At 38.4% G+C, this 24,310-nt stretch overlaps 1 protein-coding gene across 9 annotated transcripts in view; it reads left to right on the top strand.

The window, feature by feature from the left end:
• Positions 1-24,310, top strand: part of TASP1 (taspase 1) — a 239,744-nt gene that overhangs the window by 88,576 nt on the left and 126,858 nt on the right. For 3 of the 9 annotated variants that reach the window (XM_073792645.1, XM_073792647.1, XM_073792644.1), the window contains exons 9-11: positions 11,588-11,635; positions 12,326-12,445; positions 17,644-17,722. In XM_073792645.1, the coding sequence (XP_073648746.1) occupies positions 11,588-11,635; positions 12,326-12,445; positions 17,644-17,722 (247 nt within the window). Of the gene's footprint in view, positions 1-11,587; positions 11,636-12,325; positions 12,446-14,058; positions 14,878-17,643; positions 17,723-24,310 lie in introns of those variants that run through there. The other 6 variants (XR_012326209.1, XM_073792649.1, XM_033839024.2 and 3 more) reach the window with 4 other exon arrangements.

The following is a 24,310-nucleotide window of genomic DNA, read 5'->3' on the forward strand; positions in this document are numbered from 1 at the left end:
CTTTATAGATAAAGTGAGAGGCTTAGTGTTTGATGGTAAGAGCCTTAGAAGTTTGTTTTGAACAGTAGACCAAAGGGCATGCACAACGTCCTGAAATAAAGATGACTTCCACATTGTGAGAAACGAGTCTGGACTTTAGTTTGGTTACTATGGGACGAGTGAAAGGTTTCTCAGCAGTTGGTTAACGATGTGCTTTTGAGACAGAACCCACTTAGGAGTGATGTGCAAAAGCATTACATTCAGGGAATATCTAAATATGAAATAATCAGAGAAACGTGAGGTTATAGGAAAACTACTTTGGATAGGCTGAGTCTGGATTGTGCATAAAAATTGAGCAAGGTGCAGTTTCAGAGGACAAGAAGTTTGAGTTATTGATGAGGTTCAATTAAAAAGTATTTATCTTATGACACTTTGTTAGTTGCTGCTTCCAGGTGGAAGTGGGGGAAGACAAGCCACCAAAGAACTTAGAACAAGCCAGTGTATAAAAGTCTTACACACAGGGGTTTAGGTTGTACTTTTAGGGCCAGGGCCCCCATGTGGATGGGAAATGATTCAGGAGACCTTTTCTGGAGTTACTGAGGCCCTGGGACTTGAAGAAGGGCAGCGTTTTGATGTGGGGCAAGGGTAGGGGAGGAGAGAGCAATATTTGCACTGGATGAAGTGCAAGCGAGTCAGGATGCCATCTATAGTGTGGAGTTTAATAGTATCTGCTGTTACTCCGGAAGAGCCAAGGCTCATACTGGAGGAGAAGGCAGGAGGGCCAGGCCTTTGCTGAGGTTTAAAACCACAAATTGTTTTGTTACAGAATCAATTTTGCCCTTCTTTTTCCTTTTTATTTATTTTATTCCTTTTTGGATCTTTTCACCTAGTGTTTATTCCTCTTTCATTGATTTTTCATCTTATCTCTGTTTTTTCTCCTTGTGTTTATCTTATTCTCTTTCTAACTTGTTTAGTTGGACACGTAGCTTATTAATTTTGTTTCCTTTTCTAATATTAATATTTTGGGTATTAATTTCCCTCTAAGTGCTACTTTTACTATATCTCTCACAAGTTTTGAAATGTAATATTTTTATTATCATTCATTATTAAATATTTTTGTTTCTATTTAGATTTCTTATTTGATCCATAAGTTATTTAGAGGTACTTTTTTCTTTCTTAATTTTTAAATTTTATTTACCTTTATTGACTCCTAACTTAATTGTATTGTAGTCAGAGAGTGTATTCTGTTCGATAATGTTTCTTTTTCTTTTTTTTTTTTTAACATCTTTATTGGAGTATAATTGCTTTACAATGGTGTGTTAGTTTCTGCTTTATAACAAAGTGAATCAGTTATACATATACATATGTTCCCATATCTCTTCCCTCTTGCGTCTCCTTCCCTCCCACCCTCCCTATCCCACCACTCTAGGTGGTCACAAAGCACCGAGCTGATCTCCCTGTGCTATGCGGCTGCTTCCCACTAGCTATCTATTTTACGTTTGGTATTGTATGTATGTCCATGCCACTCTCTCACTTTGTCACCTTATCCTTCCCCCTCCCCATATCCTCAAGTCCATGTTCTAGTGGGTCTGTGTCTTTATTCCCATCTTACCCCTAGGTTCTTCATGATCTTTTGTTTTGTTTTGTTTTTTTTCCTTAGATTCCACATATATGTGTTAGCATACGGTATTTGTTTTTATCTTTCTGACTTACTTCACTCCATATGACAGACGCTAAGTCCATCCACCTCACTACACATAACTCAATTTCGTTTCTTTTTATGGCTGAGTAATATTCCATTGTATATATGTGCCACATCTTTATCCATTCATCTGTTGATGGACACTTAGGTTGCTTCCATGTCCTGGCTATTGTAAATAGAGCTGCAATGAACATTGTGGTACATGACTCTTTGAATTATGGTTTTCTCAGGGTATATGCCCAGTAGTGGGATTGCTGGGTCATATGGTAGTTCTATTTGTAGTTTTTTAAGGAACCTCCATACTGTTCTCCCTAGTGGCTGTATCAATTTACATTCCCACCAAGAGTGCAAGAGGGTTCCCTTTTCTCCACACCCTCTCCAGCATTTATTGTTTCTAGATTTTTTGATGATGGCCATTCTGACCGGTGTCAGAATGGTGTGAGAAGATATCTCATTGTAGTTTTGATTTGCATTTCTCTAATGATTAATGATGTTGAGCATTCTTTCATGTGTTTGTTGGCAATCTGTATATCTTCTTTGGAGAAATGTCTATTTAGGTCTCCTGTCCATTTTTGGATTGGGTTGTTTGTTTTTTTGTTATTGAGCTGCATGAGCTGCTTGTAAATTTTGGAGATTAATCCTTTGTCAGTTGCTTCATTTGCAAATATTTTCTCCTATTCTGAGGTTTGTCTTTTGTTCTTGTTTATGGTTTCCTTTGCTGTACAAAAGCTTTTAAGTTTCATTAGGTCCCATTTGTGTATTTTTGTTTTTATTTCCATTTCTCTAGGAGGTGGTTCAAAAAGGATCTTGCTGTGATTTATGTCATAGAGTGTTCTGCCTATGTTTTCCTCTAAGAGTTTGAGAGTGTCTGGGCTTACATTTAGTTCTTTAATCCATTTTGGGTTTATTTTTGTGTATGGTGTTAGGGAGTGTTCTAATTTCATACTTTTACATGTACCTGTCCATTTTTCCCAGCACCACTTATTGAAGAGGCTGTCTTTTCTCCACTGTATATTCTTGCCTCCTTTATCCAAGATAAGGTGACCATATGTGTGTGGGTTTATCTCTGGGCTTTCTATCCTGTTCCATTGATCTATATTTCTGTTTTTGTGCCTTGATAATGTTTCTTGAAATTTGTTGTGATTTAGTTTATGGATTAATGTATGGTCAATTTTTGTAAGTATTTATTTGTGTTTGAAAAGAATGCTTCCAGTCTAATTGGTACAGAATTCTGTGAATGCCTATCTAATTAAGCTTTTTAATACGCTGTTCAGTTCTTCTATTTCTTACTGATTATTATTATTATTTTGGTCATTTGACCTATTCATAGTTGGGAGAAATGTGTTAAAATATCTCATTGTGAGGTATTATGGTTTGCTGATTTCTGTTTGTTGCTCTGTTTTTGCTTTACATACGTTTGAGGCTATTTTTTATTTTAGGTACATACAAATTTAGAATTACTATATCTCCCTGGTGTATCTAAACTTTCAGTATTTATCACATAGAAACCCTTTAGTTCTATTAACTTTTTGTCTTAAAACTTAATTTTCTTGATGTTAATATAGCTACGTTGTTTGGATTGGTACCTGCTTGGTATCTCTCTCTCTTTTCCCTGTCCTCTTACTTCCAGCTTTTCCATATCCTTATTTTTCAAGTGTATCTCTGATAAATAACATATAGCCAGATTTTAAAACCCAATCTTGACCTTCTAATAATAACCATTATTATTTTTAATTTATTTATTTTTGGCTGCGTGGGGTCTTTGTTGCTGCGCACGGGCTTTCTCTAGCCGTGGTGAGCGGGGGCTACTCTTTGTTGTGGTGCATGGACTTCTCATTTTGGTGGCTTCTCTTGTTGTGGAGCATGGGCTCTAGGCACGTGGGCTTCAGTAGTTGTGGCACGCGGGCTCTAGAGTGGAGGCTCAGTAGTTGTGGCACACAGGCTTAGTTGCTCCGCGGCATGTGGGATCTTCCTGGTCCAGGGCTCGAACCCGTGTCCCCTGCACTGGCAGGTGGATTCTTAACAACTGCACCACAAGGGAAGTCCCTAACCATTATTATTTTTAAAGACTATTAATTTTGATTTACATGAAGTTTTGCCATTTTATTTGCTTACCTATTCCTCGTTTCATTCCTGAATGTCCTTTTCCTTCTTGGATTATTGTCTTAGTCCTTTCAGACTGCTATAACAAAATACCAGAGACCGGATGGCTTACAAACAATAGAAATTTATTTATCACAGTTCTGGAGGCTGGGAAGTCCAACGTCAAGGCGTAGGCAGATTTGGTGTCTGGTGAGGACCCACTTCCTAGATGGCTATCTTTTTTGCTATAACCTTACATGGCAGAAGGGACAAGGGAGCTTCTTGAGCTTCTTCTAGAATGGCATAATCCCATTCATGAGGACTCTGCCTTCATGACATAATCATCTTCCAGTGCTCCACCTCCTAATACTATCACCTTGGGGATTAGGATTTCAACATGTAAATTTTGGAAGGACACATTCGTATGACAGCAGTTATTTTCCTTCTTCTTAAAGTATATCATTCATTTGTTTATTCATTCATTCATTCAACAGGTATTTATTGAGTGCTTAAGAGGTATCAAGTACTTTTCTGGGTGCTTAGCGTATGTTAGTGAATAAAACATACAAAGATTTAAAAAATTTATTTCTTTATCTTCTTTATTTTTTTGCCTGTGGTGGGTCTTAGTTGCAGCACACAGGGTCTTCGTTGAGGCATGTGGGATCTTTCACTGAGGCGCGGGCTGCTCTCCAGTTGTGGCGCCCGGGCTTCTCTCTAGTTGTGGTATGCGGGTTTTCTCTCTCTAATTGTGATGCGTGGACTCCAGGGTGTGTGGGCTCCAGGGTGTGTGGGCTCTGTAGATTGCGGCACGCGGGCTCAGTAGTTGTGACACGTGGGTTTCAGTTGCTCCGTGGCATGTGGGATCTTAGTTCCCCAACCAGGGATCGAGCCCATGTCCCCTGCATTGGAAGGAGGATTCTTTACCACTGGGCCACCAGGGAAGTCCCTAAAACATACAAAGATTACTGCCTTTGTCGAGCTTCCAGTCTCGGGGGAGATTGGCAGTTTAAATAATATGAAAATATGTGGTATATTTTAGAAGATGATGACATGTTATGGGAAAAAGGTAAAGTAGAGTCAAGAAAGGAAGGTTAGGAATACCTATGAGAAGGTGGTAGGGAGGATTAGAAGGAGGGCAGTTTGCAGTATTAAATAGAATGGTCCTTTAGGATTTCATTAAGTGCAGGTCTCTTGGTGGTAAACAAATTTTATTTTTTTATTTATCAGTGTATTTATTTTATTTTTGTTCCTAAAAGGTAATTTTGTTAGGTACCCACTTCTAGGTTTATAGTTACTTTTCTCTGAGTACCTTGAAAATACACCACTGCCTTCTGGTTCCCATTGGACTTTGGGAATTCTGCCTTCATTCTGTTGTGGTGAGCTTTCCTTTCTATCTGGCTCCTTTTCTTTCTCTCTGGCTTCCACGAGATCTGGATTCTTGTTTTTCATCAGTTCTGGGGAAATTTGAGCTATTTTCTCTTTAAATATTTTCACTTCTCTATTCTGTCAATTCTTTCCAGTTGGGCATACAGTAGACTTTTTCTCATTCATATTTTTTACTATCTCTTTCATATTTTCCATCACCCCCACTTGCTTACAATTGCAATCAAATGTGTATTAATGTTATATAAATATAACTGTATTATACTATTAGGAAAAAGTTGAAAAATTTGTTCATGACCTGACGTTTTGAATTCTTGGTTGTGTACTTTAAAATAGATACATCAGCTGTTGATTTCTTTTTTTAAGGTAAAACTTAACAAGCAGCAACACACACACAATCTTAAGTGTATAATTTGATGAATTTTGATATGTGTATACAACCATGTAACAAGATATGATATTGCTACTACTCTAGAAAGTTTCCTCCCGCCCCTTCATAGTCCACGCCTCCTTCCCAAGACAACTATTTTTCTGATTCTTTTTCACCATAGAGTAATTTTACCTGTTCTAAAACTTCAGATGAATGGGATCATATATTATGTACTCTCTTGTGTCCAGCTTCTTTTACTCAGCATACATCTAAAAGATTATCCATATTGTTATACATATCACTAGTTCTTTTTTATTGCTGAGCAGTCCTCCACTGTTGCCTGTATCACAGTTTGTGGACCCATTCCCCTCTTGATAGACATTTGGGTTGTTTCCAGGTTTTGACTCTTGCAGTTTGACTAAGGTGCTATAAACATTCTTGACAAGTCTTTTGTCATATATATTTTACTTTCTCTTGGATAAATATTTAGGGCTGTAGTTGCTGGGTCACAGCTAGGTGTGTATATTTCATTTAGAATTAAATTTTTTTTGATTTAGAATTTTAAAATTATGAGTAATACTTATTCCAGAAAAACAAGAAGCCAAATTAGATATATTCATCATTAATTTTTAAACTGATTTTAAGTCATTGAGATGTATTCTATAAGTGTTTTTATCAAATGGAGGCAATTTAATGATCTAGTTAATATTATCTTAAGGAACTTGTCAGAATTATCATCATTCTTAAATTCCTTAATTTTTATTTCAACTCCAGTATATCTTAGGTTGCTATTCTTAACCAGTGGTTCATTATGAGTTCAAATAAATAATATTAATTAAACAACATATGAATAAGAGTAAAAATGATTTAAAGCTGTGTAAAGCTATCATTGTGGTGGTTTTTACTGTTCAACTGTGTACTAATCTAAGTCATGAGTATGTTCATCTGGTCTCTACCATCACTTACACGTGCTCACTCAACATGTACACTGAGGCTCTCAAACGGTTCCATTTTGAAGAGAAAAAAATCTGTAATTCATTATTTGTAAGATTATTAAAAGAAAAACAACAACTGAGATTAGCCACCAGAACACTATATAGGAATTCTGCCAGTTAGAAAACATAGTCCTTTGAGAGTCTGGAATTTTGGGGTAATCCTCTGGAACTTGTTATGATATGAATTTATAATTAAAGCTGTAATCCAGATATATTAAAGCCCCTTAAAAGCATTGTTAACACACTTTATTTTTATTTTGAGATGAAAATGTTTCTGTTTTCAGAGTTGAGTGATTTAGGGAATTAATAATAGAGATTTTTATATAATATATTTGTTTTCTCTGTTTTAGATACATTTGGCACTAATTATATAGTGCTGCAAAAATTTTAATGCATATTTATTAAGCAAAGAAAATCAAGGATTATTTAAAAATAGACATTATGACTGTAGCTTACAGAAACATCATTTGTAGTATTGGACATCAGAAGGGTGGTTTTCTGAAGGGTCACTGGATATTCTTATATCCAAATTTTCCTTGGTTTCAGCCAAGCCAGATACTTGAAAGTAGATAATTCTCGCTAAATTGTACTTCTTTTACACACACAGCTGATATACTCTGAGCCCACAGTGGCCCCACTGTAGGGGGCTGGTTTTAGGAGATAGACCTGGAGCCAGATCTAAGTCTCTTGTAGCCAGAGGTATCATTCCATCTTTAGGATGCTCGAAGGTGGTAAAGCTTTATGCTGAAGTTACTGTGCTGTCACAGAGGGCGTTAAGTCAGCTGTGTTTCTCAAGTGGAAGCTCAGGCCAATCATAATGTTGCTTTCAGCCTAACAGAGGTGTACTGGGAAGGTTTGGTATCTTTAAAAAAACAACAACAACGTATTATTATTGCATTAGAATAATCCCACCATACATCAGTTTCAGGATGCGCTTTTACACTTGAGATATTATTCTTATATTTTAGCTATTTGATATTTGAGTAATTCTGTACAGAAGAAAGACCAAGTTAATGAGATAAGTAACTGATAGATGGTGTCTCTTGGCAGGTTTCAGAGTTCAGGTTAGAGGCTTAATTTTCATGTGGAAAGTACCTACATTTTGTTCTGATGGATTTATTAGTTTACATATGTTACTTAATTTAATTCTTACAATAACTGTGTAATAGCCATCTCCAACTTGGAGCAAGAAAAATGAAAACTTTTGACATTAAGCCCAACAGAGATTACTAGATCCTTGGTTACTTCAAGAAAGTTTTATTTTAGTCTTTTCCATAGCACATGCAATCTCTATGCCAACTTTATATACATGTGTTTATTCTGATGGGAACTATAGTTTATGCCACTGCTTTTTAGTCACAATTTTATCTAAAAAATTAATGCAACTAGCATGTTTCAGTCAGGGACAATAGGTCCATGTGTATCTATGTGGTGCATGTACTTCTAAGTATTTATGGAGTGTAAGAGTATAATAGCAGCTCTATATAATAACAGTCATTGTGTGTTTTTAGCCTTTCTTAGATTTCATTCTTGTACAAACGAGCTCTGTGAAATTATTATAGCCAAAATACCAGTGTTTTTCACTCAGTTTATCTGCACTTCATAAAAATGCTTAAATGTTACTTCATCATCCTTCAAGTTGCTTTTCAGTGTGTGAAATCTGTGAACTAATTCTTGAATATTTATGAAGTAATTCTGATTTGCAAGCCATTAGGAATATTTAGCTTAATTTGGAACAGGATTCTCTATTTTTCGCTTGATTTTTCATTTTTGAAAAACAAGTTACAGTAAATCCATCTATGTATAATCCTTTTGTGGCTTTCTATAGTAGTTTGGTTAGGGATAAGAGTTATAGTTCACAATATCCTGATTGAAATGCTAAGAGAATTGTTTTACAGATAATGTATATCATTGTGTATCTGTTATGTGTCCCCTCAGTAAGATTCTACATTATAGAATGTTTGAGTAGGATCAGCAGTCACAGTGAATAAAAAAAGAACTAATAAAGAATACCCTTTCCTGACTTTGTTGTTGCTGTTTTTGAGGGAAGTTATTTTATAGTGCCTCTTTATTTGCATGAGAGTTGTCTATTTCTAAAAGAACCAGTAAGATTAATAAGATCATACTTTAAAATACTTTGTAGTATGTCCATGGTGTTATGGTTGTGGTGATATGCTGCCAGTTGGTAGTTGAACAAGATAGAGCTTAAATCTTTTATGCTGACATAATGTTGGTCTTAGGTGGTTTAAGTTTCTCCTTCAGCAGATTTGTGCCTATAAAATTATTTGCCTTAGAATGAGTAGAGCAGACATCTGGCTGATAATGACCTTGTGGGATGTTATCAGACCTTGTTTCTCAAAGTAGGGTCCATGGAGCAGTAGCATCAGCATCACTCGGAGGTTTTTAGATGTACAGTCGTGACTGACTCTAGATTACTCCATCATAATCTGCATTTAAACAGATTCTCCAGTTGATTTGTATGCACATTAAAGTTTGAGAAGCCCTCCTGTAGATGACATAAGACTTGGCATCTGAACAAGAAACAATCTCTGTCTGAGGTTACAAGGATATAAAGATTTAGGAATTATTTCTTAGAAAAATGAAACAAATGTTCATCTTAAAAATACATTTGGCTTTAGGATTATCTCTCTTTTCTGGAATAAAGTGTGTCCAATGAATTTCTTTACTTTGATAATTCCATCTTATCTACCAAAGAAGACAGACTCCACTTAGTCTATACCAAATGAGTAAACCTGATTATTGTTAATCTTCCCTAAGATAGTGTCATTCTCTGGCCTTGTATGAAATTGAATCTTGAGAAAAGGAGATGGAAGACTGATGTTAGAATGGCAGGGCATATATCGTCACTTAACTGGGCTTGCTTTTGTTACACCAGGGATACAGATGTGCTTTATTTACTCCAAATTTATTTATTTATTTATTTATTTAATATTTTTTGCTGTACGCGGGCCTCTCACTGCTGTGGCCTCTCCCGCTGCGGAGCACAGGCTCCGGACGCGCAGGCTCAGCGGCCATGGCTCACGGGCCTAGCTGCTCCGTGGCATGTGGGATCTTCCCGGACCGGGACACGAACCCGTGTCCCCTGGCATCAGCAGGCGGACTCTCAACCACTGCGCCACCAGGGAAGCCCACTCCAAATTTATTTTATTTTTATTTTTTAAATTTTTATTGGAGTATAGTTGCTTTACAATGCTGTGTTAGTTTCTGCTGTACAGTAAAGTGAATCAGTTATATGTATACATATATACACTCTTTCTTAGATTTCCTTCTCATTTAGGTCACCACAGATCATTGAGTAGAGTTCCCTGTGCTAAACAGTAGGTTCCCATTAGTTATCTACTTTATGCATAGTGGTGTATACGTGTCAATTCCAATCTCCCAATTTGTCCCACTCCTTCTTCCCCCCTTGATAACCGTAAGTTTGTTGTCTACATCTGTGACTATTTCTGCTTTGCTGATAAGTTCATCTGTACCATTTTTTTAGATTCCACATATAAGCGATAATATACGATATTTGTTTTACTCTTTCTGACTTACTTCACTCTGTATGACAGTCTCTAGGTCTCTCCATGTCTCTGCAAATGACACTATTTCGTTTCTTTTTATGGCTGAGTAATATTCTATTGTATATATGTACCACATCTTCTTTATCCATTTCTCTGTCGATGGACATTTAGAAGATGTACCACATCTTCTTTATCCATTCCTCTGTCGATGGACTATCGTAAATAGTGCTGCAGTGAATATCGGGGTGCATGCATCCTTTCAAATTCTGGTTTTCTCCAGCTATATGCCTAGGAGTGGGATTGCTGGGTCATATGGTAGCTCTATTTTTAGGTTTATAAGGAACCTCCATACTGTTCTCCATAGTGACTGTACCAATTTACATTCCCACCAACAGTGTAGGAGGGTTCCCTTTTCTCCACACCCTCTCCAGCATATATTGTTTGAAGATTTTTTGATGATGGCCATTCTGACCGATGTGAGGTGATACCTCATTGTAGTTTTGATTCTCATTTCTCTAGTAATTAGTGATGTTGAGCATCTTCTCATATGCTTTTTGGCCATCTGTATGTGTTCTTTGGAGAAATGCCTATTTAGATCTTTTGATTGGGTTATTTGTTTTTTTGATATTGAGGTGCATGAGCTGTTTGTATATTTTGGAGATTATCCCATGTTGGTTGCTTTGTTTGCAAATATTTTCTCCCATTCTGAGGGTTGTCTTAAAGAATAAGGATGTCCTGAATGTCTGCTGTTTGCAGAATGAAACAGTGGATCAGACCTTTCCTCAGAGGTTTACAGTCAGGTTAGGAAATTATCCTTAAAAGTCAGACAACCTACCACCAGAAGAACTGTGATATTCTGGGATATGGCCATGTTGATCCACTGGCTGGTCTTCCCCAGCTGCTGTTAAAAGGGAGAGTAGGGACACAGCACTCATTTCAGTCAGTTACACCTGTTGTATCAAAGTAAGTACTGTCATAGTGGAACAGCATATTTAAGGGGAGTTAGAATTTAGAGAAATAACCAAAGAAATGCAAACATCTAGATATACCTTCTCCTAATGGACTTAATATAATATTCATTGTGGCATGCTCTGCCTCTTCTAGTTTCCTTTAAGGAAAAGTCTTTTGTTTGCATTCTGCTTCCAATATTTCAAAACTCCCTTCAATGTTTTTCAGCTTCTGAGGCAGCCTTGGGATCCCATTGACTTTTCTGGGGCTAGCCTTAATGTGGTATTTCAAAAACCACTCCGGCAGGTACCTCCTCAGCACAAATGATGTCTTGCTCAATAAGTAATATGAGCATAAACCACACAGGAGGGAGAGCTGGTCTCATTGAACATGGGCTTCTGCCTGACTCTTTCATACAGACTTGAGTGCTAGGGTGAGGGTAGGGGTCTCAGGTTCTGGGGCACAAGTGCCCTAGTGTAAGAGTACCACCATGACCGCTATGAGCCTAAAGACCTGTAGTAGCCCTCCTTTTTAATACATAAAAAAGATAATTTTTCATGAAACTTTGTTCCCACTTCCTTTACTTTTGATTTTTATCCAGCAGTGTAAAGTTTGTCTGCCTTGCACAGGTGAACCAGAAATCTTTGAGGTAGGAGACAGCTGCTTGTGGTCACTACATGTGAAATGCCTTAATAAGCATGTGGCACCTGGAATACACAGAAACACAAAGATGCCTCCCAAGAATGTGCAGTTTTCTGCCATATGATTGGCAACCATGTTATTAATATAGCAGAGAAGGGAGCTTGCCATTTTCTCACAAGGAAGGAATTATAAAAGAAAATTGTAGCATGGTCTACACCAAGACTAGAAATGTCACTCTCTTCATTTATTGTGCTGAATATATTACTTTTAGAAATTTGTATATAATATTTAAAAAATACTAATAAGGACATTTATTAGTTCACTTACATCATAGATCTTTTCCTCTATAAATTCTCAATCGTGAACTTAATTCTTGAGATTAAGGAGACACGGTGATATACTGTAATTTATATTAAATTGTTTTTTTCTTCCTCCCTTAGAAAGGCACATTAGGCTTTTTATTAGAGAAAAGCAACCAGACACCCTTGGTTCAGGATCTTACAGTGGAAAATAAGTTTTGACTTGAACTGGATTAAGTGTCAACTTGATAATAAATAATTTCAGGAGATTGCTGAATGTTCCAGTTAAGGATTAGCTCAGATTTTGTTATGTCATGATTGTCCTGACAAGTGCTGTGTGGTCACATCATTGTCACACACTGTGCTTAGCGAACGCTCTGGCCACTTTTGCTCTGCAGGAGAATGACTCAGGCACTTTGGACACGGTGGGCGCTGTGGTCGTGGACCATGAAGGGAACGTGGCTGCCGCCGTCTCCAGTGGAGGCTTGGCCTTGAAACATCCAGGGAGAGTGGGGCAGGTAAGTGATTCTGGGGTTTTTAAACTAGTTTTGCAAGTCGAAACATGGAATTTTCTAGCCCACAAGTTTTTGAACCAGTAGAGATATTTTTTTTTTTCTTTAGAAAAAACAAATGATTATTGTTCTTAGCACTTATGTAGTATAAATCATCAAATACCTGTTCAGGATTCTTTCTAAAATTAAAACCTATCTCACAGTAATAGGGTTCTTCCTGATCTTTATAATTGGTAATCCTATGCTTGGCTACTTTCAGCAGGCTAGCTACTGGCCTGGGCATTTATCAGACATTTAATAAATGTGCATCCATTTCCATTTTCTTTCTTTGTAAATGTCATTCTCTTTAGGATCCAGCACCTGACTATATGGCTGCTTGCTTTCCAGGTGGAAAAACAGTTTTAGAGTTACATTTTGTATTTCCTCCATTCAAGGAACAGTAACATTTTGACCCTCTAATCCCTCCTCTGATTAGGCATTTCAGCTATTTTACAGACTGACTAGTAGTCCAAGTCACCAACACATGATACCACTTGAGAAATCTAGATAGAAGGGTCTAATTTATGTGCAACTGGCTTATTCCCTGTTCACTTGTACATCTTCTTCACCCCTGACTCCCCATCTCCATCCAGCCTTTAGTACCCAACTGAGAATGAAACTTAACAATCCATTTGATCTAATAACCTTTCTGGGAATAAACCAATTTGGCACATTACTTACAGCCTTAATAAATATTTGTTGAGTGAACAAATGAATTGGACACCCTCACAGAATCTGTTAAAGTTGTTGCACAGGGTGTGCTTAAGCTCAGTGCTTGGATCTCGTGTTGCATCTGTAGCACCTCTTGGCATGCTCTGTGTGCTTTGTCTCCCATGTTTGAAGAAGAGTCAGTGCCACAGTTGCTTTGGACACGGTGGTTAGCTAGCGCTTGGAGCAGAGTGATCTGCTTCGTGGAGGACGTCTTTGCAAAGCCCCAAGTGATGTTCCCTGATCTGCCCTTTATTGTGGACAAGCCACTCACAGTCCTATGGTGGGAAGGGGAAGGGAAGAATAATTAATTTTGTGCTACTCTTTGCCTACCATACAAGGGGATTTATGAGGAATGATTACTCAACATGTGGAAATGCTTTGAACTCAATATAAAAAGCCTTTGTCTGGTCATGGTATTTTTCCACATTATAAAGCCCTGTGTATTTATCAAGTTTGGAATAAGAAAACCAAGCTCGGCATATCAGATCTGGATGCCTCGGTGGAGAAAGAGAGAAAAGCCAGCAGAGGCGCCTTCATTGCATTGCAATTCCCATGACTTTCTTACTGGTTTTTGTTTGTTTTCGCTAGCAAAATAGCAACAACAGAACCAAGGATAGTGCTGGACTACGTTAGCAGGATATTACACCGAACCCTGCACGTGGGGTTGCCCTGGAAAAAGAAATACTGTAAAACTTAACACGTACACATTTGAAAGTTGCTAAGAGAGTAGGTCTTAAAAGTTCTCACTACAAGAAAAACAATTCTGTAACTGTGTATGATGACGGATGTTAATTAGACTAATTGTGGTGATCATTTTGCAATATATACAAATATTTAATGATTATTATTATTATTATTTTTTTTTGCAGTCCGCGGGCCTCTCACTGTTGTGCCCTCTCCCGTTGCGGAGCACAGGCTCCGGACGTGCAGGCTCAGCGGCCATGGCTTACGGGCCCAGCCGCTCCGCGGCATGTGGGATCTTCCCGGACCGGGCCATGAACCCGTGTCCCCTGCATTGGCAGGCAGACTCTCAACCACTGCGCCACCAGGGAAGCCTTGAATGATTATTTTGTACACCTGAAGCTAATATAATGCGTGTCAATTGTACCTCAATTAAAAAAAAAAACCTTGCATATTGATTTGCCCCACTTGTCTAGTTTATGAATGCATAGTTTGTGAGAGCTGGTAAATCAGGAAAGGGTGTGGAGGAGTAAAGAAAGGTGCTTACAGGAAAACACAGTTGCTTAATCGTGTTATATTGCTCAGATAGAGGAGAAGCAATAAGCCTAGAAATATGCACGCATCAGATGGGAGGTAAAGAGCCGTTCTTCTTGAGGATCAGGACAGAATGAAACAAAATACTCAAGCAAACTATTTAAAGAAGGAAAGATTAATTATTTTTTTAAAATGTGCCGAAACTAGCTATTCTTATATACATTTTAAATGCACAAGTAACTTTAAAAATTTTAGCATATTTACCCGTATTACCCAGCTGCTGAAGTGGCAATTTGAATTAGAACTTGTTTGCTTCCTCAGCTTATCGTAATGGTTAGAACTTACAAACGGGACACGAGAGAGAAATTATTGTCATTATGTTCTACTCTCCCCTAACCCTCACCCTACCCACACACAAACAGGCAGTTGAGTTAAGGGGCTAAGAGTGTGGATTTGGGATTTAGGTAAAACTTTATTCTAACCACCCCCCCCCTCCCCCCCGCTTACCAGTCCCCTCCCCATGGACAAGTTACTCAATGCCATTAAGTTCTACTTTCCACAACTATAAAATGGGGATAAATAGCTACCATACAAAGTTCTAGAAGGTTAAATGACATAATTCATTTCAGTTGCTTATCATAGTGCCTCCTAATAACAGCTGCAGCCTGCTGTTTATTAATCACTGGCTCTGTGCAGCAAGTGTGCCTACAAGACTGTGAGGTGGGTGTTTTTATTACCGTCATTTTATAAAAGAGGAAACGAAGACCCAGAGAAGATTAAATTATAATAATATCATCATTTGTATGACCTACTTTTACTGCATGATAATAGCTTTGATAAAATTTTACTACTAAAAAGAAGGAAGCCTTTTGCTGTTGCCCTTGTTTTTAAAGATCTGCTTAAGGTTGTTATGTTTTATCCAAAGGAGTGGATAAGAGACGGACAGTCTCTGATTCTTTCTTTTATCTTAGCCAACACTGTCTCAGCCCAACCAATTTCAGAAGGTTAAGAAGGAAGACAACTTTAGGTCATGAAATATAGGAGAGAGAGCATAGAGAGGAGAAACAAGAGTAAAACAAACTTCTTTTCATGGCCTCCACTGGGCTTCTCAGGGGTGTCCTCTTGGCCATATTTACTATTTTTTAGGTGCAGACTCCTGGTCAAGATAATTGTGGGAAATGGAAAGGGCAATGGGCTAAGATCCAGGGTTTCCAGTGAAGGAAGAATGGGCCCTTCCACCGAGGTCACATGCTCTCTGAGGCTTCGGCTGACCCAACACCCAGCCTAGGTACTACCAGTGGAATGGCTTATCCCACAAGTCTGCCATTTTATTCTGAAATCCATATGTTGAATTAATTCCGTAGAGCTTTTAGTTGCCACTCTCACCCAGCTCTCTTGTGTGTTTTAGAAGCATGGTGTTTTCAATGTGTCTGCCATATCAGGGGTGTTGTGTTCAGTTCTTGGTTCTACTTTTAAGAGGGGTATTGTCATTGACAGTGGGGGATGGCAACTGTGGATCACATGAACGTGGTCAGACTTCACCTCCAATTATCCTGGACTCTGGATCATTTCTCAAGGAGGGTCATTAGGGAAGTGGGGTGGGTGTGTGCATCTCAATGTCTTGGGGAGCAGTTCACAAATTCTTTGAGAGAGAAAAGAGAATCAGGGCATTAGAATAGATGTTTTCAAAAGTTTGGAGAACTTTAGGGGAGGGTTAAAGTATTTCCAGAGAGTAGACCTAGGATTGGTGGGTGGAAGTTAAGGAAGAACTTTCCACCAATGGAAAGTGTCCAGAAGGGGTATATGTTCCCACATGAGGTGGTGAGGTTCTCAGTATCAGAGGTGCCTGGGATATTTCACGAAAATCCTTGTTCTGGGTAGAATATTAGAGCAAATTAGTTCTGAAGTCCTTGTAAAAAAGAATAAAATATCATAGAAAGCTGAAGTCTGTCTGGTCACCATTCTCAGTCTAAGCTTCTTCTTCCAGTCCTCACAAGTGAGTTTCTAGAATATAACAGTACTATTTTATGGGAGTATCTTTTGCCTTTATCAATCACAGAGAATACTGAATGTCTTGTAGTTTGCTGTTTTTTTTTTTTTTTAACTCAATAGGTTTCAGAGTTTCTTCTGTAATAGTTCTTAAAAATCTTTTTAAAGAAACTTAATCCTTTTTTCTAATGTTTGAAACAAATTCCACATATTGCTATGCCAATGTTTATTTAGCCATTTCTGTACTGATTGAATGTGTGTTGTTTTCAGTATTTCATTCTTATCAAACAGGTGATAATGAATATTCTTGACCATGCCTCCTTGTATTTCTCTGTAATAGCTATCTAAGGGTTTTTCTAATTCTGCTTCTAAGGAATGGAACAGTTATCAATTGTGATTCCCCTTCCAAAGGCAGAGAAAATCATTGTGAATATTGAAGAGGTGAATCCAGACCTTCTGGGTGGCACTGTTGGAAACAAAATAGGAATGATTGTCACACACTTTTATAAAACCACAGCAGCTTATTGTGTTCCTGGTGGTTTCAGACATATAAATTTATTCCACCACCTCACAAAGCAATTAGCTTGAACAGGCCTTTTTGTCTCCTTTCTTTCTATCTGGCAGAATCTAGCACAGTGGTGAGCAGATACTGGGCCCTTCGGTGTATACCTGTTTGCAGTTCCTGTTGTGCCATCCCGAAGGAGGCCGGGAAAAGGCAATAAAACCTAAAGCAGCGTTTGCTAGAGCGTGGCAGGAGGACCACCCGCTTTCTGGGCTCCTAGGCCTGGGTTAATGATGCTGATCCCTGGGCCAACCTCCAGACCATCAGGATATCTGGGAACCAAGGTTCCTATCATCATGCTCCTCAAGAAATCTGACTCACACCTAGTTTGACAAGTGTTATTTTAAGGCAACCGCAGTGATTTCAAGGAGCCAGAGCAACACCTGGCAAACTACAATAGAGGGAAGATTTTTCAGGGAAGGAAAAAATTGCTGTTGATGAGACTAAGAAACTTTGTTTTGCTATTTTCTGAAAAATTTTAGATTAGTACATAGCTGAAAATATAGTTTTGTTAATGTTAGAACCATTGTTTGGGTAGGTCTTATACAGCCTCTGGTTATCGCTCATTTGCTATACATCATTATTAGATGAGGCTTTATTAGATGGGTATGATTTCTGTCTTCTGGTGAAAGCTAGTAATTACATATAATAATCTTAAAATATTGTATTTATCTATTTTTCCTCCCAGGCTGCTCTTTATGGATGTGGCTGCTGGGCTGAAAATACTGGAGCTCATAATCCCTACTCCACAGCTGTGAGTACCTCAGGTATTTGCTGCTTTCATGACCATTTTTCATAACTTCAACCTTGTAGGTCATTTAATGATTGAAAACCATATTTTTATGTAAACACAAAGCATGTGCTAAGACGTCACATGGATAAGAACATTGATGCCTGAAAAATGTTTGATATTTGGGAGCTTTTGAGAATTGTTTCATAACGTAAGTATCACAGTATAGAGTATAAAGGCTTTGCTAACGTTTTCAATACAACTTTGGAGTTAACTAAAATTTAGTTGTATTTTTAATGGATTTTTTTTCTCTAATGACTCATGATAGTACCAAATTCAGGTCAAAATGATACAAAAGTAGCAAGGCATTTCAGAAGCTAAGAGGTCATTTCTTGAGTAAAATGTTGACAAAACTTACAAGGTGTATTTCACACTGTGTAGTTTATGGCATCTACACTTTTGATAAAATGTAGGTCCTTTTTTTGTATTTGTATTAGAAGAGTCGTTTTCATTTAGAAATGTGTGTGTGTGTGTGTGTGTGTGTGTGTGCGTGAGAGAGAGAGTGAGTGTATGTTTGGGGGGAGTGGATTTTTTAAAAAATTTTTATTGGAGTATAGTTGATTATAATGTTGTGTTCGTTTCAGGTATACAGCAAAGTGAATCAGTTATATGTATACATATACCCACTCTTTTTTAGATCCTTTTCCCATATAGGCCATTACAGAGTAGTGAGTGGAGTTCCCTGTGCTATACAGTAGGTCCTCATTAGTTATCTATTTAATATATATTAGTGGGGAGTAGATTTTAATGGGCAGAATGGTTGTTGTCTAGACCCAGGTTTTCATATGCTTTTGCCAGACGTACTTGAAGCTCTTCATGTAGTTGATATGCATGGTTGACATAATAATATTGGTTCATCCCCTTTGCTGTGCTGTCTCTCAAGTTACAGTCCTAGGCCTTTCTCCCCGACGTCCTCAGGCCTTATCAGGAGGCTGGTAGACATGGCTGCCTTTCCTTCCTTTCTCTCTTCAGTTTCTTGCCACGTTGTTTTCTGTCCCACCACGCTGACCACCCACCCAGTCCAAGAGCCCTCCTCTCCCGCTCACTCTTGCCTCTCTGTGGTCTCTGGCACAAGTCACTCTTTTCTTTCCATCTCCAGAATATATCCTGAACCTCTCTTGGTTTTTTTCTACTTCCCTGACCTGCTCCATTTTGTCCTTTGTCACACGGACTCTTCCCATTGCTAATGACCCCAGTGTGGGCCTCTGCCGGCTTTTCTTCATCTCACTGTGTGCTTCCTCTCGGTGATCTGGTATTATTGCTGTTGTTCTCATGATTTCAGTGGTTATCTTTTAACATATTGGCTTCCACGTCTATCTCTACTCTGGACTTTTCACTTGAAGTCCACCTGAGTTCTTTCTGCCTTCCTGTTGGATACATCCCTGTGGGTGTCATGTGTGCACATGAGATTCAGCAGCCCAACTGAACACCTCGTTCCTTATTCCCACGCCTTGGCCATCTTTCTCCTGTATTCTTTTTCTCTTTTACTGCCATCACTATTCTATTTGGTCAGACTTGAAATCTTGGTACCATTCTCATATTTGTAGCTTCTTTCCATTTCTACTGACCTGACCCTGTTACTTCAGACACCCAAGCTCCTGCCCGCCTGTTGTAGCAGCCTCCTGACTCAGATCCATTATTTGCATTGGTGGAAAAATTTGATTTTGAGCCACTCAGGTGAAGTCCAAACACAAATTAATGTTGAATCTAAACCATACTAATATAATAGACAAAAAATTGTTTTTCAGTCTCTCCATTTTGAAGAAATGAGCATAATGTAGTAATATGAGTTAATTTTTAATTTAATATTGCTGGCACATGAAAAGTTTTACACATAATACTTAGGAATTAGCTTGTGCATAATGAAGTATGGCCCATGTCTATGGAAAATTGTGGTATTTGAACAAACCAAAGTCTAAAATAGGTAATTCATTGTTCCATTTTTATTTTCCTAAAGAAATATCAGTTGGTATCATGTGTTGTGTTGACTTTAATTTTGGTCAGTATGTAGTTCATGAGTTGGTTGGTTGCTATTTAAATGTTAGGAGACCTGAATTCTACTTGAAGCTGGAATCATGAGTGTCTGTCTCACTGTGTCACTTTGGAAAAGAAATTCAATCTCCTTGGGATTGTCCACCTCCCTTTTTGAAATTTGGTGATGTGGAATAAGAGCACATAAATCTCTATAGATTTGATTCTGTGAAGTAGATGGCAGTGGGTGGGTAAAGTTAAAATTGTAAAATTAAGGTCTTTCTCCCTTCCCCTTGAATATTTCCTTCTTTGCCCATCTTGTATCCACTGAAGATAGTTTTTTGTATGACTAAAGATAACTTTAGGTTTCCAGTTTATGATATCTAGTGTAGCTTTTTAACTTGGATGCTCAGCTCATCATGTTATATCCTTCTTAAGTTTAAGAACTAACCATCATCAGCCTACAGAACCTGAGGATAATAGAGCAAGTCTCCATTTGCTTCCATCTGTGGGACTTTGTGTGATTGCTTCACCCTTGTTTCTCCTGGGGCTGTTGCTATGAGGTTGATGATGGAAACACATGGCGGAGTTGGGTGACCACGTCAGAAGAAAGGTGGAGCACAGAATTTTGCAACTGTTTGGTCAAAATAAAAAAGACATGTGCCTTAGGCTGCTGCAGAAAATCCAGAGACCTGGCCTACATTTTAGGTTTATAGTTCTTGGAAGGTGATAATTGAAAGACAGAGGGAAGATAGTTATGGTCAGGGTAGGGCTCTGCTAAGGCCAGACAGGCGATGTGGTCATTAGCCTGTGGGATAAACTCCAGCATGTTGTTCTAATCACGGCGGGGAGGAATGAGTGGAGAGTGGGGAAGAGCGTAGTGGGGCAGGAGCTGACCTTGCAAACTCTGACTAATGTTCCGGCATCTTGGAAATTTGCCGAGCTAGGGAGGTTCTTGTTCTGATTCTTCCACTCACTGGCTGAGACATCCTGGCAAGGAGTTATTTGTACCACAGGAATAGCATCTATCTTAATATTTATGAGGATTTAATGAGCTGATGTATGGATCTCTAGATATTACTCATCTTACACAACTGAAACCTTATGAATTTTGAATAGCACCTCCCCATTTCTCCCTTTGCTAACTCCTGGCAGTCACCGTTACCCTCTGCTTCTACGAGTCTGACTGTTTTAGGTGCCTCATATAAGTGCAGTTGTGCAGTGTCTGTCCTTCTGTGACTGGCCTGTTTCACTGAGCATAATGTCTTCTGGGTTCATCCATGTTGTCATATACGGTAGGATTTCCTTCCTTTTAAAGGCCGAATAATATTCCGTTATATGGATATACCACATTTTCTTTTCTTGCTCATCTGTCAAGGACATTTAGGTTGTTTTCATATCTTGGCTATTGTAAATAATGATGCAATGAACATGGGAGTGCAGGTACCTCTTTGAGATCCTGATTTCAATTCTTTTTGATAAATACACAGAAGTGGAATTGCTGGATCATATGGTAGTTCCATTTTTGTTTTTTGAGGAACCTTCATACTGTTTTCCATAGTAACTGAACCATTTTACATTCCTACCACCTGTGTATGCAGGTTCAGATATCTCCATATCCTCACCAACATTTATCCCTTGTCTTTTTTTTTTTTTTTTTAAACATCTTTGTTGGAGTATAATTGCTTTACAATGGTGTGTTAGTTTCTGCTTTATAACACAGTGAATCAGCTATACATATACATATATCCCCATATCTCCTCCCTCCTCCATCTCCCTCCCACCCTCCCTATCCCACCCCTCTAGGTGGTCACAGAGCACAAAGTTGATCTCCCTGTGCCATGTGTCTGCTTCCCACTAGTTATCTATTTTACATTTGGTAGTATATATTAGTCCATGCCACTCTCTCACTTTGTCCCAGCTTACCCTTCCCCCTCCCCGTGTCCTCAAGTCCATTCTCTATGTCTGCGTCTTTATTCCTGTCCTGCCCCTAGGTTTTTCATAACCATTTTTTTTTGGATTCCATATATATGTGTTAGCATACGGTATTTGTTTTTCTCTTTCTGACTTACTTCACTCTGTGTGACAGACTCTAGGTCCATCCACCTCACTACAAGTAACTCAACGTCATTTCTTTTTATGGCTGAGTAATATTCCATTGTATATTTGTGCCACATCGTCTTTATCCATTCATCTGTCGATGGACACTTAGGTTGCTTCCATGTCCTGGCTATTGTAAATAGAGCTGCAGTGAACATTGTGGTACATGACTCTTTTTGAATTATGGTTTTCACAGGGTATATGCCCAGTAGTGGGATTGCTGGGTTGTATGGTAGTTCTAGTTTTAGTTTGTTAAGGAACCTCCATATTGTTCTCCATAGTGACTATCTCTTGTCTTTTTGATAATAGCCATTTTGACAGATGTGTGGTGATATCTTGTGGTTTTAAGTTGCACTTCCCTAATGACTAATGATGTTGAACACCTTTTTCATACACCTGTTGGCCGTTTGTATGTCTTCTTTGGAGAAATGTCTATTCAAGTCCTTTGCCCATGTTCTAATATTGTTTTTTTTTCTATTGAGTTGTAGGAGTTCCTTATCTATTTTAGATATTAACCCTTTTTCAGAAGTATGGTTTATAAATATTTTCTCCCATTCCATAAGTGTCCTTTTAATTTTATTGCTTATTTCCTTTGCTATGTTGAAGCTCTTTAGTTTGATGTAGTCCCACTTGTCTATTTTTGCTTTTGTTGCCTGTACATTTACTGTAATATCCAAGAATAAAATATACCAATGTAAGACACATACACTAGAGGGAAAAAGAGACTGCCAGTTATATTATGACACACGGCTTTCTCATCACTTAACACATGGCTGTTGCTTTACAAGAAACTATAGAATTGGGGGTATTCTTCCAACGAGAAATATTTGCTTCCCTGGTAACAATGTCATGCCCTTTTGCTATTTCCATGCCTTCCTATGTATACAATCACTTTTGGTTTGAATCGTGTATCATACCGTAATCCTTTTGAAGACATTATAAATGGCAGTTACACTCAAAACATGTAGTTCCAACATGGCACACAACTCAACCGAAGGGTCAAGAAATGGGAACAGCTGACCTCTAGAGGCAGCGGTGGCTGTGTCACAGCTGCAAGCTAGAGGACAGCCATGGGAGGATGCCATCAATTACAGTGCACCTCCCAATTTCCAAAAATTTAAAATGTGAAAAAACGTGTGCTTTTCTTATTCTCAGCTTTTTTGTGAAAATAAATAATTAGTTTCAAGCTTTCTTTAAATGGTGACATAAGCTCTTGAGAAAAGGGGGCTTGTAGGACTTCCCTGGTGGTGCAGTGGTTAAGAATCCGCCTGCCAATGCAGGGGATACGGGTTCGAGCTCTGGTCCGGGAAGATCCCACATGCTGTGGAGCAACTAAGCCTGTGCACCACAACTACTGAGCCTGCACTCTAGAGCCCGAGAGCCACAACTGTTGAGCCCGTGTGCCACAAATTCTGAAGCCCAAGCACTTAGAGCCCGTGCTCCACAACAAGAGAAACCACCGCAATGAGAAGCCCGCGCACCGCAACGAAGACCCAATGCAGCCAAAAATAAATAAATAAATAAATTAAAAAAAAAAAAGAAAAGGGGGCTTGTGGGTATATTTGTGTTTCCTGAGTGCCTGGCACAGGGCTTTGCACTTAGAAAATGCTTAATAGACAAATGAAAACTTAAAAATGTATATGCATGGACAATATTTTATTATAACCATCAAACTTGCTAAGAGACTGGAACATAGTTATTCCAACCATTAAAAAGAAAGAATAGTTATATAACGTGGTGGAAGTGCTAATTACCACACAATGGCAATCATATTACAGTAAATAAATGTATCAAGTTAACATGTTGTACACCTTAGATTTACACAATGTTATATGTCAAATATATTTCAATGAAAGAAAAAGAAATGTGTATGTGATTCTTCTCTCTTCTAGAGGGATTCTTGTCTTTTCAAAAAGATTATTCATCATGGAATATCTTTAAATAGCATTTTAAAATTTGATTTAGTTTGACAAAACCAGATTCACACATGATTTTTCAGTAACACATCAGATGTGTAATGTAAGATCCATCTGTGGTCTTTTTCTGGCTATGGAAAGGAAGAGCGGATTGAGGATCAGAAGATCAGAAGGAGGAACAAGCAAGAGATTAAGTTTATGCTCTGGCTGCCCTTAGCATTGGTCTTCTGTTACTTGTCTGTGCAGTCTGGTTTTTTTCTTAAAGAGAAACAGTTAAGCCCAGGGGTTTTATGGCAGCTGACTAGAGATCAGAAGACATAGGCTTCTGCATGGAGAAAGGTCTGCTACTCAATAGGAGACCCAGTGATTTCTGATTTTCTAGGTTCTTTGATTTTCCAGGTCTTGGCTGATCCAGAAATCAGAGAGTACTGAGGGTGTGGCCACGGCTTGCTAAGAGTAGCTTCAAAGGTGGATGGGATAAAAAATGCAAAGAATGAGGCCAGGCTCTTGCTTTGATATTTCTGAGCCAGTGATTGGAGTCTCCTCCTCAGGGGCTGGGAGGTATGTCACCCCTTCTT

Source organism: Tursiops truncatus, chromosome 15 (assembly GCF_011762595.2).
Source record: "Tursiops truncatus isolate mTurTru1 chromosome 15, mTurTru1.mat.Y, whole genome shotgun sequence".
NCBI classification, from domain to species: domain Eukaryota; kingdom Metazoa; phylum Chordata; class Mammalia; order Artiodactyla; family Delphinidae; genus Tursiops; species Tursiops truncatus.